The following is a 13,030-nucleotide window of genomic DNA, read 5'->3' on the forward strand; positions in this document are numbered from 1 at the left end:
TTGCATGCAACATCTCTGCCTCCTTTCCATCACTCACCACTTTTGCCTTCTGACAAACTCGACGTAGCGAGGTAGTAACTCCAGTAAAGACCGCGACTTAACAGTTACAATAACTCTTTAACAGTTGTCTTTTTTTTCAGTGAAGTCTTTTGTCCGTTTCAAATCTTAACTGTGTGTTTGCGTATGTCCATGATTTGTGTACTGTAGCTCTGACTCCTGTAGCTTGCTTTGCATCTCTGACATGCTCACCGGCCATCCACCTCACCCTTCTCTTCCAGATCCACTTCCTCATGATTCTCTCAGCAAACTGGGCCTACCTTAAGGATGCCAGTCATATGCATACCTACCAAGACATCAAAATGAAGGAAGAGCGGGAGCTGCAGGACATCACCTCACGCTCAAAGGAATGCCTCAATTCCTACACATAAGGATATTACGCACGCGCCATTTACACAGACACACATGAAGACATACATAGACACCGTGGCCAACCACCGTGGCCACTTTGGACCAAGGTGACACTCAGCTAAAATAACCTGCCAACTGTGTACACTGTGCACCACTAACCCGGCTCCTAACAAACTAATGCATCAGTGCTGCTTTCTGTGCTAACTCACCGAGAAGTGTTTCAGAACTGCCACATAAAGGCTCTTTCATGCTGATTTTTATTTTCCATTTTGTAGGAGAATACAGTTGAGTTCTGAAACTCATGTTTGTTGGTGCTCTCTGCCCCTTTTTTTTTTTTTTTTTTTTTTTGCAACCAGCTTTTGCTGGTGGATCTTGAGATGTTGCACTATTATTCCTAGACGGTGCACACCAACAACATGATATTTTACAGTCTTGCTCTGTCTTTCATCTGACCCTCAGTGGCTAATTTTTGCCCTTTTCCCACATAAAGAAAATGCTAAGGTATACGCAACATGAAAGGCCTTGCATCCAATTTAAATTGGTGTCCCACTGTATTGACATTATACCAATATGACAAAATGTTTTACAGTAAGGAAAATGTATTATGTACACCAGGTAAGAGTTGGTTATATGTGCTCTTTAAAGCTCAAGTCCTTTATATATAAGAGTTGACTCCCTAAACCATCTCAACTAATCATTTCAGTGTTGATTGGTTTTTGGACTTGAATGCCACTTCCACTGTACAGCCACTTAAGAGATTCAAAACATTAGTGGCCTAAATTAACGCTACCTCAGGTGTGCACTTGGGCTTATGGACAATGCAGCACAAACAACACTTCTCAACATAAAACAGTGGTTTGAAAATCACGTCTCGGACACACGGCATGTCTTTGGGTAGCAACAACACACACGAAGCACACTCCTCAGGTTCTCCTCTGCGTCCCAGTATTATAGAATTTAACTGTTACAGTAAATGCCATTAGAATAAGTTGCTTATTAAATGTGGATGCTGCCAATAATGAGATAGAATGTTTAATGTATTTAATATCCTAAATGAAATCGTCCCATTTGCATTTCAGACAAATTTGAAAAAAAGAGAGAGAAAAAATAAGCCGCCAATAAAGAGACTAAGACCTCTCTTAATGCTAATGCAGTTGTTAGCTGTTGCATATTGTAATATATATTACATGCAATCAAGGTTTCGTCTTTTTTTTTTAAGAATTCTTGAAAGCATAACTATGTCCCATGTGCATTGTTTAACACAGTGTACAGGATTTGGAAAACTTCTTTTTTTCTTAATTTTCTAAAACTGTATTTTTTTTTTTATGTGCAGTTGTCACAATGTTTTTGAAAAAAAAAAAGTTACTCATGTAATCTTTTATTTCTGTTAGTTGAATTACAGGGATAACTTGAAGTTTCATTGTTGCATGAAGACATCCGTTTCCACGGAGACACGCGTGATGTACAGTAATGTGTGCTGACATCAGTAGTAGGCAGCGTTTGCCCCTTTTCCTTTTTTTCTAACTGAATTCAAATTAACTCCTTTTCTATAGTGTATCAGTTGAAATGTTTTTTTTTTTTTTTTTTAGATAATTTTAATCCTTTTAAAACGTATTATTTTGTTGCTTGATAGTAGTCATGTGTTTTGTATTAATGTCAAGGGCTTCCTAAGGATTTTTCCCCCTCCGATACCTTTTTATTTCAATTTCAAGTGTCACAACAAGTCAATTAAACAGTTGTACAGAAATATAAACAGCAAATTTAGCCAAAGTATGAATCCCAGTGCTGCCAAGTGTATTAAATGATATCTTTGGGACACAAAAATGACATTGGACTGTGTAACACAGGGTGCAATTGTACAGTGGCCGAGCAGAGAAATGACAGACATGAAGATGATGCACGTCATGTCTCGTCATTGTATGTTGTGTTTCCTATTGAATAAACCAAAAAGTAAAGAAAAGGCTGTCTATCAATCACCAGGAGGACGTCAATCAACCAACAAGCACTCTGTCTGACTGGAAACCCCTTTATGACACGATACAACTGGCCTGTTGACTGTTTTTATGGAAATAAATCAAATTAAAAGTCATTTTTTGTTGCGATGTGTATCTTTCTTGGTAGATGGTGTACAGTTCAAGAAGAAAAATCCAAACATTAATTTGTACATGTGAAATAAATACAAAAATAATCATTTAAAAATACAATAACAAGATAAATCTTAATAAACGAATAAAGTGTGCGCCACTTAAGTTTACAGAGGCTGCAGCTTATGACTCTGTTGGGGGGGGGAATCAGCTCACCAGAAATCATCTTCCTCCTCCTTGGGTGAATATGCTGCAATGCTGTGAAAGCCAAATGGAGTCAATTAGCAAAAGCCTCCGGGGACAAAAACAACAAATCCCAAAATAGATAAGTATTTGTTTAAATGAACTCAGTGCAATTCCAGAGCAAATAACAACATTAAAAAAAAAAAAAAAAAAAAGATACCAGGAGATGAGTAACCACAAAAGCAATTAAATGTTATTGAAAGAGGATTATGTGGCTGCACGCTTTTATTGAACTTTCCTTGAGTAACCGCAAAGCATTTCAATTAGGAAACTGGAGTTGTTGTGTTGATAAAACAAACAAAAAAAGAAAAAAGAAGAAGAAGCCATTGATCTATTAATATTCCATCTACCAAAGTCAACAGTTACCTTCCTTCTTTCTCCTCCAACAAACTCTTGTCCTCTGGGCTCGTTTGTCCCGTCTCCTCTCTCGCGGGGCTCTATGGAAATAAAAAAAGGCAAATATTCAGGGCATCTGCCCTGTCAATCTAAAAGTTTTAAGGCAGCTTGAAAAAAAAAAAAAAAATGTGGGTGCAACTTGCTTGTATGTGCTGCTTCTCTCTTGCTTCCAGGACCATCTTCATGTATTTATCCAGTGGATTTTCACCTTTTGACTCCTCCATAGAACTATCAGCTTCTTCCCTCTTCCCCTCAGCCTCTCCCTCTCCTTTCTTAACCTCTGTGTCTTCTTCATCTTCCTTTTCTGGTTGCTCCACCTCTTCCAAAAACTGGTTAGACAGAGACAGGTTTATTTTTTTGTTTGGTAGACATCAATTCGCATTGTTCAGAATGAGAAAGTTGAGCATTACCATCTCTTTCTCCAGTCGTTCGAGTTCTTGCCGCTCTCGCTCCTGGGCTTCTTCTTGCTCCCTCTGCCTTCGTTCTTGCCTTTCTTTTCGCTCCCTTTCCCACCTTTGCTCGTCGTCCTCTTTCTCCTCCACCCTGGCAGACTCACCTGAAGTCTGTGGGACGTCTGGTAAACATATTGGCCAACAGAAGAGAGATGATTCGTCTGTTTAAGATGCAGCAAATTCCAGGATCACTACAATACGAGTCAAATATAACAGACTGTTGGAGTCAGACTGATGGCATACAGTAAAAGATGGCTGATCTCGCCTTTTGGGGTCAACCAAGATCAAGGGGCATTTTTATGGAGGACTAACGACTTACCCGGCTGACCCCGCAAGTCTGTTGGGTGTTCTGGGAGGTCCTGTGGGTGGGAGGCGACGGGGCCATCAGGGGGCTCCTCGGAGAGAGGGACAGCAGTGTCCAGGAGAAGCTCTGGAATGTGGCTGGGCTCTGGAGGGAGACATGCACAAAGAGATCTTTTATGCTCCACCATAATGCAACAGGGCCAGAGGACAGGCACAGAATACATAATCAGCCGTCCTTCATCTTCACCATTGTAGAGGGCTGCTGAAAGGACACTCTGGCCAGTCACACACACTCATTAAAAAAAAAAACAGCCAGTCCAAAAACTGTGATCTCCCTCCTGGATATGCCCCATTTCGGTGGGATTAATTATTAAACAACAAATACGTTTGTTGTAAAAAAAATATTTCCTTTTGATAGACGTCACACACATAAATATATTACACAAACTGCTTTTTAGTTTTCTGCACCTTTCACTCCACGTACAGCAGTCTTAAACTGTATATTATGCCCATCTGGCTCTTAATCATACGATACAGCGCAAGGTGTTCTGTTGTAGGAAGAAAGTACTACAGGGGTACTTTTTGTGCCGACACAATGAGGAAATAGGCCTTCACAGCAAATCTAATCCATAGCAATTCAAGGTCTGTAGCAATAAAAAGAGTGGACAGACCAGAGAAGATCCAACTGTAAAAACAGGTTTCCAAAATGTGTAATTACATGGTTATACTGCTAGTTAAGAATACCTGACAAGGTGAGATCTTCGAGGTTTATCTTCTCAGGCTGTGGAGAAGACTCTGAGCTGGAGAACGCAGGCTGCAACTTTGGTGGACTGAAAGAAGGGCAAACATGAGGGCATTAGTATTCACCACCTTTGTTTAAAAAAAATGTATTATGCATGTTGAAATGTCCTTTCCAATGAGGACCCAGATGGTACCTGGACTGGTCTCGCACGGTGCTCTTGAGCTGGGGACTCTGAGGTGGACTGAGTTCAGGAGAAAAGTCACTTGTGGTCGCATCCTCATTGAAAGGGCCATGAGAGATCTGCCTGTCAGACGGTGGCTTACGGACTGCACCCAAATACTCAACAGCCTCTAACGGGGCAGATACTTGCATTAGTATAGCCATACTGAGGCAGAAACGGACAGAATTTGGACTGATTAATCCAGTTTAATTTTGTGGAGCACTGATAAAAAGCACTTGAAACTATTTCAGTTGGTATTTCACATTAAAAAAAAAAAAAGCACTTTATTAGCTTATCCCTTTTGAAGTGTTTGGACAGGACAAAGCATTTTATAAAAGGTACCTTCTGTGGTCTCTCTTTGAAGTTTCTTCCTGGAAGAGGACTGTGGTGTGCTGGATAAGTGGCTGGGTGATGGGAAACTTTCATCCCGAAGATGTTCATCTTGCAGAACTAAAGGTTCAGTCAATGAGTGGCGACTGTGGTCAATGAAAACGGTCGCACGGGACTGGTCGTGCTCCTCTGAGAAAGTGACTCTGTGCTGTGCATGAGTTAAGGTGTTTCTGGTGTCGTGGGACACCAGGATGGGGGACTGGACACTTTGAGGAGAGAGTGGTCTGAGTGATGGCTTTGGTTTGTGGGCTGAATGGATGTGTGAATGGTGAGAGTCTCGTTTTCTAAGAGGGGAGTTGGGCTGATATGAAGGATATGTTTGTTCTGGGGAGAGCGGTCTTGGGGTAAGCATGTGTGAGATGGTGGAGTTCACTGCCCTCTGCTGGTAGTTCCTGTAGGCTTCCTCCAAGTGCTCAGCCTCCCTCTGCAGCTCCTGGATCCGAGCCTTGGCTTCTGCCACCAGCTCCATGTCAGAGTCAGGAGATTCACTCCAAGGGGACTTGCGTCCTTGTGAGGGCCCACCTGCTTCACAAATATCAACATAACCCACCCTGGCCCTAAGCAGAGCTCTGTCCACATAAATGTCAGGAGGAACCAGCTTGTCAGCGCTGAGCTCCAGCACGGAGCGATCGACAAGAGACGGCTTGGGGTTACGCAGCACTTCGTTTTCAAGAGCTGCCATCATTGATTGAATCATAAAGAAGAAAGGGAAAGAAGAAAGGCAAACAAGAGGGGTGTTGAGCACTAATACAGAGGACCGACCACCATAAAAGATCTGAGTAAAGGTTGGCTAAGCGAACGTCTAGAAAAAAACATTTACATGCCTAAAATCTAGTTGCTACAACTGGAAAGTGGCTTTCTTTCTTCATTTTTTATTTTTTTTATACATAAAGTCACTATTCACTGGGAGCATGCCTGACATCCACATAACATTTTCCCCTCATGACTTGCTGGTCTACAGAACAATATGATTTGGGAAAGAAAGAAAGCCTCTGCATGAAATCAAGTGAACTACACGAGTTATAAGTTACCCATAGTATCATGCATAAGTGAAACTACAACGACTCACAGGGACTAGTCACATTAAGACGTGGAGAACATGCGTGTGCCATCACAGGGTACCTTGTTGAGTTTGGCGAAGCTGCATCTTGATGTCCTCGACGTGCTTATTCAACCACTGTGACCTCTCTTCAGACTCTATCAGCTGAGCCTTGAGCTGAGCGCAGCGCTCCATCTGCAAAAAAAAACAAAACAAGACAAGGACATTTAACATGTTACTGTTTGTACACTTTGGAAGGTTTGTGGAAATTTAGGCTGAGTATAGGTATAAGAACACACTCCACAAAGCTGCATTAAAAAAAAAAAAAAAAAAAAGAAAGATTGCAGTTTCCCACGATGTGATGCGTCTGCATTGACCTCATTCTGGAGCTGTGCCTGCAGCACCTGCTTCTGGTTGTCAAACTCTTCTTCGTCCAATCTGCGAGCGTTTTGCAGCCGCCGAAGCTCCGTCTGCAAGGCCAGTTGCTCTTTGGATGGTTTGACCATTTCTGGGAAAGAAGTAATCAGATTCAGAACGTGAACTCAAAACATAGCTAATTTTTACCATATGCCCCCCCATTCTGATGCAAGATTGGACTTTTTTGGCTCTACGGCACCAACCAGCATGAGGTTTATCAAAATGCTGCTTATCACCCTGTTGCTACTTTTGTTAGTGACAAAGAGAGTGAGGCTCACTGCTCCCTTATCCCGTCCTTAAACAGGAGAACTACTGTATCCCTGAGAGAGAGGAGCATCTTTCTTTGCTGCTGGTAAAGGGAGCCTTCTGTCTCTGCTCACATTCACTGCACTTCTCAACTGGCTTCCCTCACTGGCTGTCCACAAAAGTTCAATCACAGCCCAGAGGCCCCACATTGGCAGGCAAGGCACACTCAAAAAGACTCAGTCAGAGTCAGCGGGACGGACTAGCATGAATGCTTCACAGTACACTCAACCTCACAGTCACAATGGAGCCAGACTCCGGCACTCTGAATGCAACACAGGAGTTGGATTTATCACAGTTATGAAGAAAGTGAAAGGCGACAAATACTAACAAACATTTGCTCCGATTATTTACTCTCGAGTGATAATTCCCAATTCTTACTATTACTACTAGTGTAAAGTGGATGTGAAAAATAAAGCTGGCTCCTGTGAGATTCTGCAGTCAGTCCTCACCTGCACGGAGGCGCCGGTTCTCCTCTTGGGCTTCCTCCAGCTGTTTCTGTAGCAGCCGCAGCTGCCCCTGCAGCTCTGCTCCCTCTCTTCTCAAGCTGGGGTAGTCTCTTGTGCTCTCCAGTCTTTCGCCCAACAGTTCCTTCTGTTGAGTCAGCAGAGAAATCTGCTGCTGTGCCGTGTCGAGCTCAACCTGGAAAGACAAACAGGAGTGACGAAAATAAGAACTGAGGCTTTCGTTAATAATCACATTTGTCACCACTGAGGAAGGTAAAATGAAAGATGCCGGAAGAATGAGGCGGTGACGTTCACCTGCAGCCGTTTCAGCTCTGAACGTGCTCTGTTGTGATCTTCTAATCTGGCGTTAATAACGGCTGAATCCTTTTGGATTTGTATAGTTTCCACTAAAAAAAAAAAAAAAAAAGAGATAAAAGTGAAGACATGGAAAAGAAGGGTCTGTAATCTCGCATCAGCTATAAACACGCACCTTTGTTTCTATTTTCACTTTCTGTGAGTTTTTCTGTTCTTTTGATGAATTCTTCTTTCAGTTCGAGCTGATACCTAATGTCATAAAAACAAAACAGTCAAATCTTAACATTTTTGTAAAAACAAATGTATCGTTTAGTCATGTGGATGACCAGACACCCTATTGTATCATACAAGGTAACCACTGCCCCCGATAGCTAATCAGCCCATCGGCTTGTGAAAAGATCATCAAATAACTCAATGAGCAATAGTTTCAATGGCATGTAAGTTCATCAAGACATAAATTACCTTATGAGTGTCAACGATGTACGTTTATTCAGCAACTTAATATAATAGAATGATGGAGGTTTAGATTTTGGCCTGATGAAGCTTGACACTGCACTTTGCTTTGTGCATACAACAGTGTTACAACTTTAAACTCTACACAACAGTGACATCCTCTGGTCACAAGACCATCATTAAAAATACTATCCCGCCTTGCGTTTAAAAGGGAGTAAAGGAAACAGAAAGACTGAGGCCGAGGACTAGTTTTGTTTGAGGATACGAGCTGAAACAAAAGCTGAACAAGTCAGATGTTGCGTGCCCGACTTATGAAATACCTGGAAAGTTCGTTCTTGAGCTTTTGGTCGTATGTGTCCTCCATCGTCTTTACAGCCAGCTCTCTCCTCCTGAACAGCTCTTCGGTGGTCTTGACCTTCTCCGCGTGGATCTGGCAAGTCCTGTCATCGTAAACACACAGAAACGATCTCTATGAACAAGTGAATACGGTGAGAGAGCAGGGGAAAAAAAAGAAAAAAAAATTGCTATCAAAAAAACATCTTACTTTTCTAAAGCCTCGTTTCTCATCCTCAGCTCGTTTTCTTTGTTACGTAGCGTTTCGATCTCTTTCAGCACCGACTGTCTCTGCATGTAGACGTTTTTTTCTTCAATCTTAATAAAAAGAGAATTGGAAAGAAACAGCATCAGTTGAGTAGAACTCTAAGCTGACTGCAGCGGTCGTAACAAAAGCGGCGTCGGGCCCAATGAAATTGACCAGGAGATCAGAGCATCGAGCTTTGCTCGCTGAGAGACGCAAGAGTGACTTTATGACAAATATAGAATTTGCTGAATAAGGAACGTAAGACTCGAATTAGAAAAAGTATTTTCAAAACAAGGCTGGGATAATGGGACACTTCTGACATGAAAGTACCAGTGTATCACAGGGGATGTTCAGCTGGCAAAGAAAATGCTTTCATTCAGTTCAAAACAAAAGCGAAATGAAGGCAACTCCAGCGCCGACTCAAACTTTCAGACCCCCACTTTTTTTCTAGAAAAAGAAATAGCGAAGCACAAAACACAAGCAACGCTTTACCTCTTGCTGCTTTTGTAACCGATCAATGGCATTTTTTTCTCGCTCCATCAGCGCTTTCGCCTTCATTTCGTACGTCCTCTCCAGTTCTTGCTTCAGCCTGTCGAACTCTTTGTGAAACTTGGATTTTTCTTCCATTCGCACCTTGGCAACTTCAACTTCTTTAAAATGCTGCAGCTTAAAAAAAAGAAAAGAAAAGAAAAGGCACGCCGTTTAAGCACGTCATCACAAGACACTGCTTACGAGCACGCACGTGCATTTACCTTCGTGCTCATTTCCACTTCCATCTGTGCTTTCGTTTCTTTTCTGTATGCAGCCAGTTTTGACTGGAACGAGAACATTTTGTCCTCACTGGTGCTGAAGTTCTCATATTCCTTATCAATCATCTTCATCTTTTCGACTGTGAATGGAAAAAGAAAACTTTCAACTGGGATGAAGGCTATGATTTGGGAATGACAAAAAGAAAAAAAAAAATCTGTTCTAAACATCAGTTCATCATACCAAGTGACTCTCCATATTTTGAAAAGCTGGTTGTTTGGGTGTCCACATCATGGCCCATGCTGTGAGTATAATGGTGCGCCAGGTGTGTTAAAAGGCTGAACAGGACCCCTGCGGGGACAGTCAATATATCAAAGACAAGACTTGGAAATGGAAGCAGTGTTATTTGAAGAAACAGGATATGGCGCATACCTTTAGCACCGTTTTCTTTGTCTGACTGTGAGAAAAAAAACAAAACAAATAATAATAATCATATTGTTATTACAACATAGATTCATGCTTTGGGAGATTTCTCTCTTACTCATAGTCCAAATCATCATTATTTACCAAGAATGTGTAAAGAGGCGACGCTGGATTAATTTCAAGAAGGTGGAGAAGATCTTCTTTCTTAAAAATCTGCCAAAATGAAACAGAGACCACCTTCTTCAACTACAGTTACGATCCTGCCTTTTTTTTTTTTTAATTTTTGCCATTAAAAATGAAGAGTCATACACACCTTGTCCTTGCATAGGCCGCCTTCGGGGGAGAAAACAGAAAGCGTGTACTCGTATCCTGACGCGCGGAGATGATCTGCCACTATGCTGTTACAGGCTGAAACTACGAGGGGTTCAGATTTCACAGGCACTGGCCTGGGAACTGGTTCGTGTCCCGTCAAAGGTGGGTGCTTTAACTCCTGGATGAGCTGATTTCGCAGCTGCGCCTGCACCGGATCCAAAGAAAGACAACGAAATGAGACGATGATCAAACTTTTTCTAACGTGAAGGTAAGCGGAGTTGACTATGACTACAACAACAACGACGTCAGTAGTAGGCTACTTACTTTGAGTGTATCAAGCACTCCTTTGTTCTTAAAAGTTTGATAAAGTCTTTTCCTCAGCTCCTCCGAGGATAACGCATCTTCCTTGGACGAGGACATAACTCATGACTATCGCGCAGTACTGCCAGAGGAGCAGACTACAGCACGGCGCGCTTACAAACTGAATGCTTTGAACTGAACTTTCAGCACATTCTCAACTGACAGAAGAGGTTAATTTCGCTATCTTGGAAAGCGAATCCTGATACCGCACACATATAAAAAACAAAACAAGAAAACTTGCACTTCTTAGCTGCTTGACGACCAGAAAGCGTCTCGGTGTCCGTTTCGAGGAGGTGTGCCTGATACATTTAAATCCATCAACGGAAATTTCTGTTCCGGGCTCACAATTATGACGCAACGATGGCATACTTGTGGATAACTTATTATAACTAAATGTTTTTAATATATTATTTGTGTTGTACTTTTTATCATGAGGGTGTTTCTAAAAACACCTGTCACTAAGTCTTCATAAAACAAATACCGATTAGTACGTTTGCCTATTTGTCAGTTTCGTCATCTTTCAGCGACTGCACTTTCGGCTTTTCAGGAAGCAAATTACCTGGTAAACAAACTTCGGATTATCCATTTTAACTATGTTTTTGTGATGATTACTACATATTTTGACATTTTTCTTTTCGAATGACAATTACTTTCGTCTCACAGCAATCGCTTTAAGCTTCCATTGGGCTGTGCGGTTAGCATTAGCTCGCTAGCCGAAAGGCTTACAATAATTTTGGCGATATTGACTTTAACATCTTGAATATTTAATAATTTGCCACATTTCGTTTGTTCTTAAGTATCCGGGCACTCTAGCTCCGCTAAGAAGGAAAGGAAGCGATGTCTGGAAGCTTTTACTTTGTCATGGTGGGTCATCATGACAACCCTGTGTTTGAGATGGAGTTCTTACCAACTGGGAAATCTGAATCAAAGGTAATGTTGTGTTGTTGTGAACTCAGTACATTTCACTTGTAAAGTCCATCGAAGGTAGTTATAAATGTTTCAGAATCACCACAGTGGTCAACAATCCACGACTGGGTGTGCTATTCTACAACATACATTTCAGAAAGCAGTCTACCACACTAAGCTGTCATTTAAGTGGTGCAGGACATTTGCATTTATTTAATGGCAAATCATCTTGTCTTTTAATGTATTATCGTGTGCAATTAGATTTTGTTTCACCGACCACAGGATGACCACCGCCACCTGAACCAGTTCATTGCACACGCAGCCTTGGATTTGGTGGATGAAAACATGTGGCTGTCCAACAGTATGTACTTGAAAACTGTGGACAAGTTCAACGAGTGGTTTGTTTCAGCCTTTGTCACAGCAGGACATATCCTTTTTCTTTAAAATAGTTTTTTCTCCTGTATTTTCAGTAATTCTGTATGTATGACTCATAGAATGACCATGTACACTGTTGCAAACATATCCAGTACATACATTTATTTTGTGGTTGCCACTGTTTCAGTATCAGTACACGCTAGTCCTGCTGTAAATACAGATAAGAGGGCGTATGGGCGTACATACAGTATGTAGTTTGTACTTGGGAATGTTATAAGATAGTGTAACTGAAATAATCTGTTGATTAAGCAAAAGAAAAGTAGTGTTTGTAATAACTGAATAAGTATTTAATCATTTATCTAGCAAATGTTCCCTCGATCCATCCTTGACATAGAGATATATTGCTTTTTGGGTCATCATAGATTTGGTCTTACACTATACGCCAGTCTAAGCAAAACAATCTCTTTGAAGATGCTACCTTAAGCTCTGGACAATTTTACAGATAAGAACACGATTATAGATTCACAGACGATAGGTGCACTTATTTTAGATATCAGGGAAGTTGTTTTCGATTCTTTGTAGCCTTTTTCAGTCGCTTTACCTTCCTGGCTTTGATTTCTTTGACTAACCGCCATACATGTGAGATTCATCATGCTGCATGATGTGCGACAAGAAGACGGCATCAAAAACTTTTTCAACGATGTGTACGATTTATACATCAAAGTAAGTCGTCTTCCTCGTGATCAAATAACCAAGCACACTGCATGGTTTGGTCTGCCAAGACATTTTGATCTAATCATCTCTTTTGCCCCCCAGTTTGCAATGAACCCTTTCTACGAAATCAATGCGCCGATTCGCTCGACGGCCTTCGAGAGGAAAGTCCAGTTTCTTGGAAAGAAACATCTCCTGAGTTAATTACTTCCCACGATTTGAATGCATAGTCTGTTTGTTGTGTATATACTTGACATTGTTGTCGGTGTTTTTTTTTTCTTTTTGCACAAAATGTAAAAATGTATTGAACAGAAAAATGCTGGTTTCTATTAAATGTTGCGTCTTAAGTCACTTCTCTTGACATTCGTTGTATTGAAGCGTCCCCGCAGTGCAGAGGGAACAGGT

The 13,030-nt window shown here is 41.4% G+C and overlaps 3 protein-coding genes across 9 annotated transcripts in view; 2 read left to right on the forward strand and 1 right to left on the reverse strand.

The window, feature by feature from the left end:
• Positions 1-2,497, forward strand: part of gpm6bb (glycoprotein M6Bb) — a 27,301-nt gene extending 24,804 nt beyond the window's left edge. Inside the window, exon 7 of the mRNA XM_075479545.1 lies at positions 279-2,497. Within this exon, the coding sequence (XP_075335660.1) occupies positions 279-428 (150 nt within the window). The 3' untranslated portion in view covers positions 429-2,497. The remainder of the gene's footprint in view (positions 1-278) is intronic.
• Positions 1,978-10,966, reverse strand: ofd1 (OFD1 centriole and centriolar satellite protein). Of its 6 annotated transcripts, none has more exons than XM_075479544.1 (22): positions 10,598-10,966; positions 10,275-10,478; positions 10,106-10,174; positions 9,971-9,995; positions 9,782-9,889; positions 9,544-9,680; positions 9,284-9,457; positions 8,756-8,862; positions 8,532-8,651; positions 7,934-8,007; positions 7,759-7,850; positions 7,450-7,639; positions 6,655-6,785; positions 6,361-6,472; positions 5,191-5,913; positions 4,822-4,978; positions 4,631-4,716; positions 3,903-4,031; positions 3,542-3,705; positions 3,275-3,460; positions 3,102-3,172; positions 1,978-2,750 (listed from the first exon to the last, which is right to left on the reverse strand). In XM_075479544.1, the coding sequence occupies exons 1-22, from the start codon at positions 10,691-10,693 to the stop codon at positions 2,705-2,707; spliced, it is 3,201 nt and encodes a 1,066-aa protein (XP_075335659.1). In that variant the 5' UTR covers positions 10,694-10,966; the 3' UTR covers positions 1,978-2,704. The 6 variants fall into 6 exon arrangements, with proteins under 6 accessions (XP_075335659.1, XP_075335655.1, XP_075335654.1 ...); XM_075479540.1 differs by having other exon boundaries at positions 3,542-3,744; XM_075479539.1 differs by having other exon boundaries at positions 3,542-3,744; positions 9,284-9,451; positions 10,106-10,198.
• Positions 10,961-12,976, forward strand: trappc2 (trafficking protein particle complex subunit 2). Of its 2 annotated transcripts, none has more exons than XM_075479548.1 (5): positions 10,961-11,195; positions 11,431-11,563; positions 11,801-11,964; positions 12,550-12,637; positions 12,731-12,976. In XM_075479548.1, exons 2-5 carry the CDS (start codon positions 11,471-11,473, stop codon positions 12,827-12,829), a joined length of 444 nt encoding a protein of 147 aa, XP_075335663.1. In that variant the 5' UTR covers positions 10,961-11,195; positions 11,431-11,470; the 3' UTR covers positions 12,830-12,976. The 2 variants fall into 2 exon arrangements, with proteins under 2 accessions (XP_075335663.1, XP_075335664.1); XM_075479549.1 differs by having other exon boundaries at positions 10,970-11,195; positions 11,822-11,964.
• Positions 12,977-13,030: the final 54 nt, after the last annotated feature.

This window comes from Odontesthes bonariensis, chromosome 12, assembly GCF_027942865.1.
Source record: "Odontesthes bonariensis isolate fOdoBon6 chromosome 12, fOdoBon6.hap1, whole genome shotgun sequence".
In the NCBI taxonomy this organism is placed as follows: domain Eukaryota; kingdom Metazoa; phylum Chordata; class Actinopteri; order Atheriniformes; family Atherinopsidae; genus Odontesthes; species Odontesthes bonariensis.

What these genes read in the sequence shown, in the direction of transcription:
- ofd1 (XM_075479538.1), bottom strand. Translation starts at nt 10,693, where the DNA reads ATGTCCTCGTCCAAGGAAGATGCGTTATCCTCGGAGGAGCTGAGGAAA. An exon ending in AAGTGGAAATGAGCACGAAG is followed by an intron (nt 9,458 to 9,543) that starts GTAAATGCACGT and finishes CTTTTTTTTAAG; the next exon opens with CTGCAGCATTTTAAAGAAGT. An exon ending in ACCGTGCGAGACCAGTCCAG is followed by an intron (nt 4,717 to 4,821) that starts GTACCATCTGGG and finishes CCCTTCTTTCAG; the next exon opens with TCCACCAAAGTTGCAGCCTG.
- trappc2 (XM_075479548.1), top strand. Translation starts at nt 11,471, where the DNA reads ATGTCTGGAAGCTTTTACTTTGTCATGGTGGGTCATCATGACAACCCT. An exon ending in CTGGGAAATCTGAATCAAAG is followed by an intron (nt 11,564 to 11,800) that starts GTAATGTTGTGT and finishes GTGTGCAATTAG; the next exon opens with ATTTTGTTTCACCGACCACA. An exon ending in TCAGCCTTTGTCACAGCAGG is followed by an intron (nt 11,965 to 12,549) that starts ACATATCCTTTT and finishes ACTAACCGCCAT; the next exon opens with ACATGTGAGATTCATCATGC.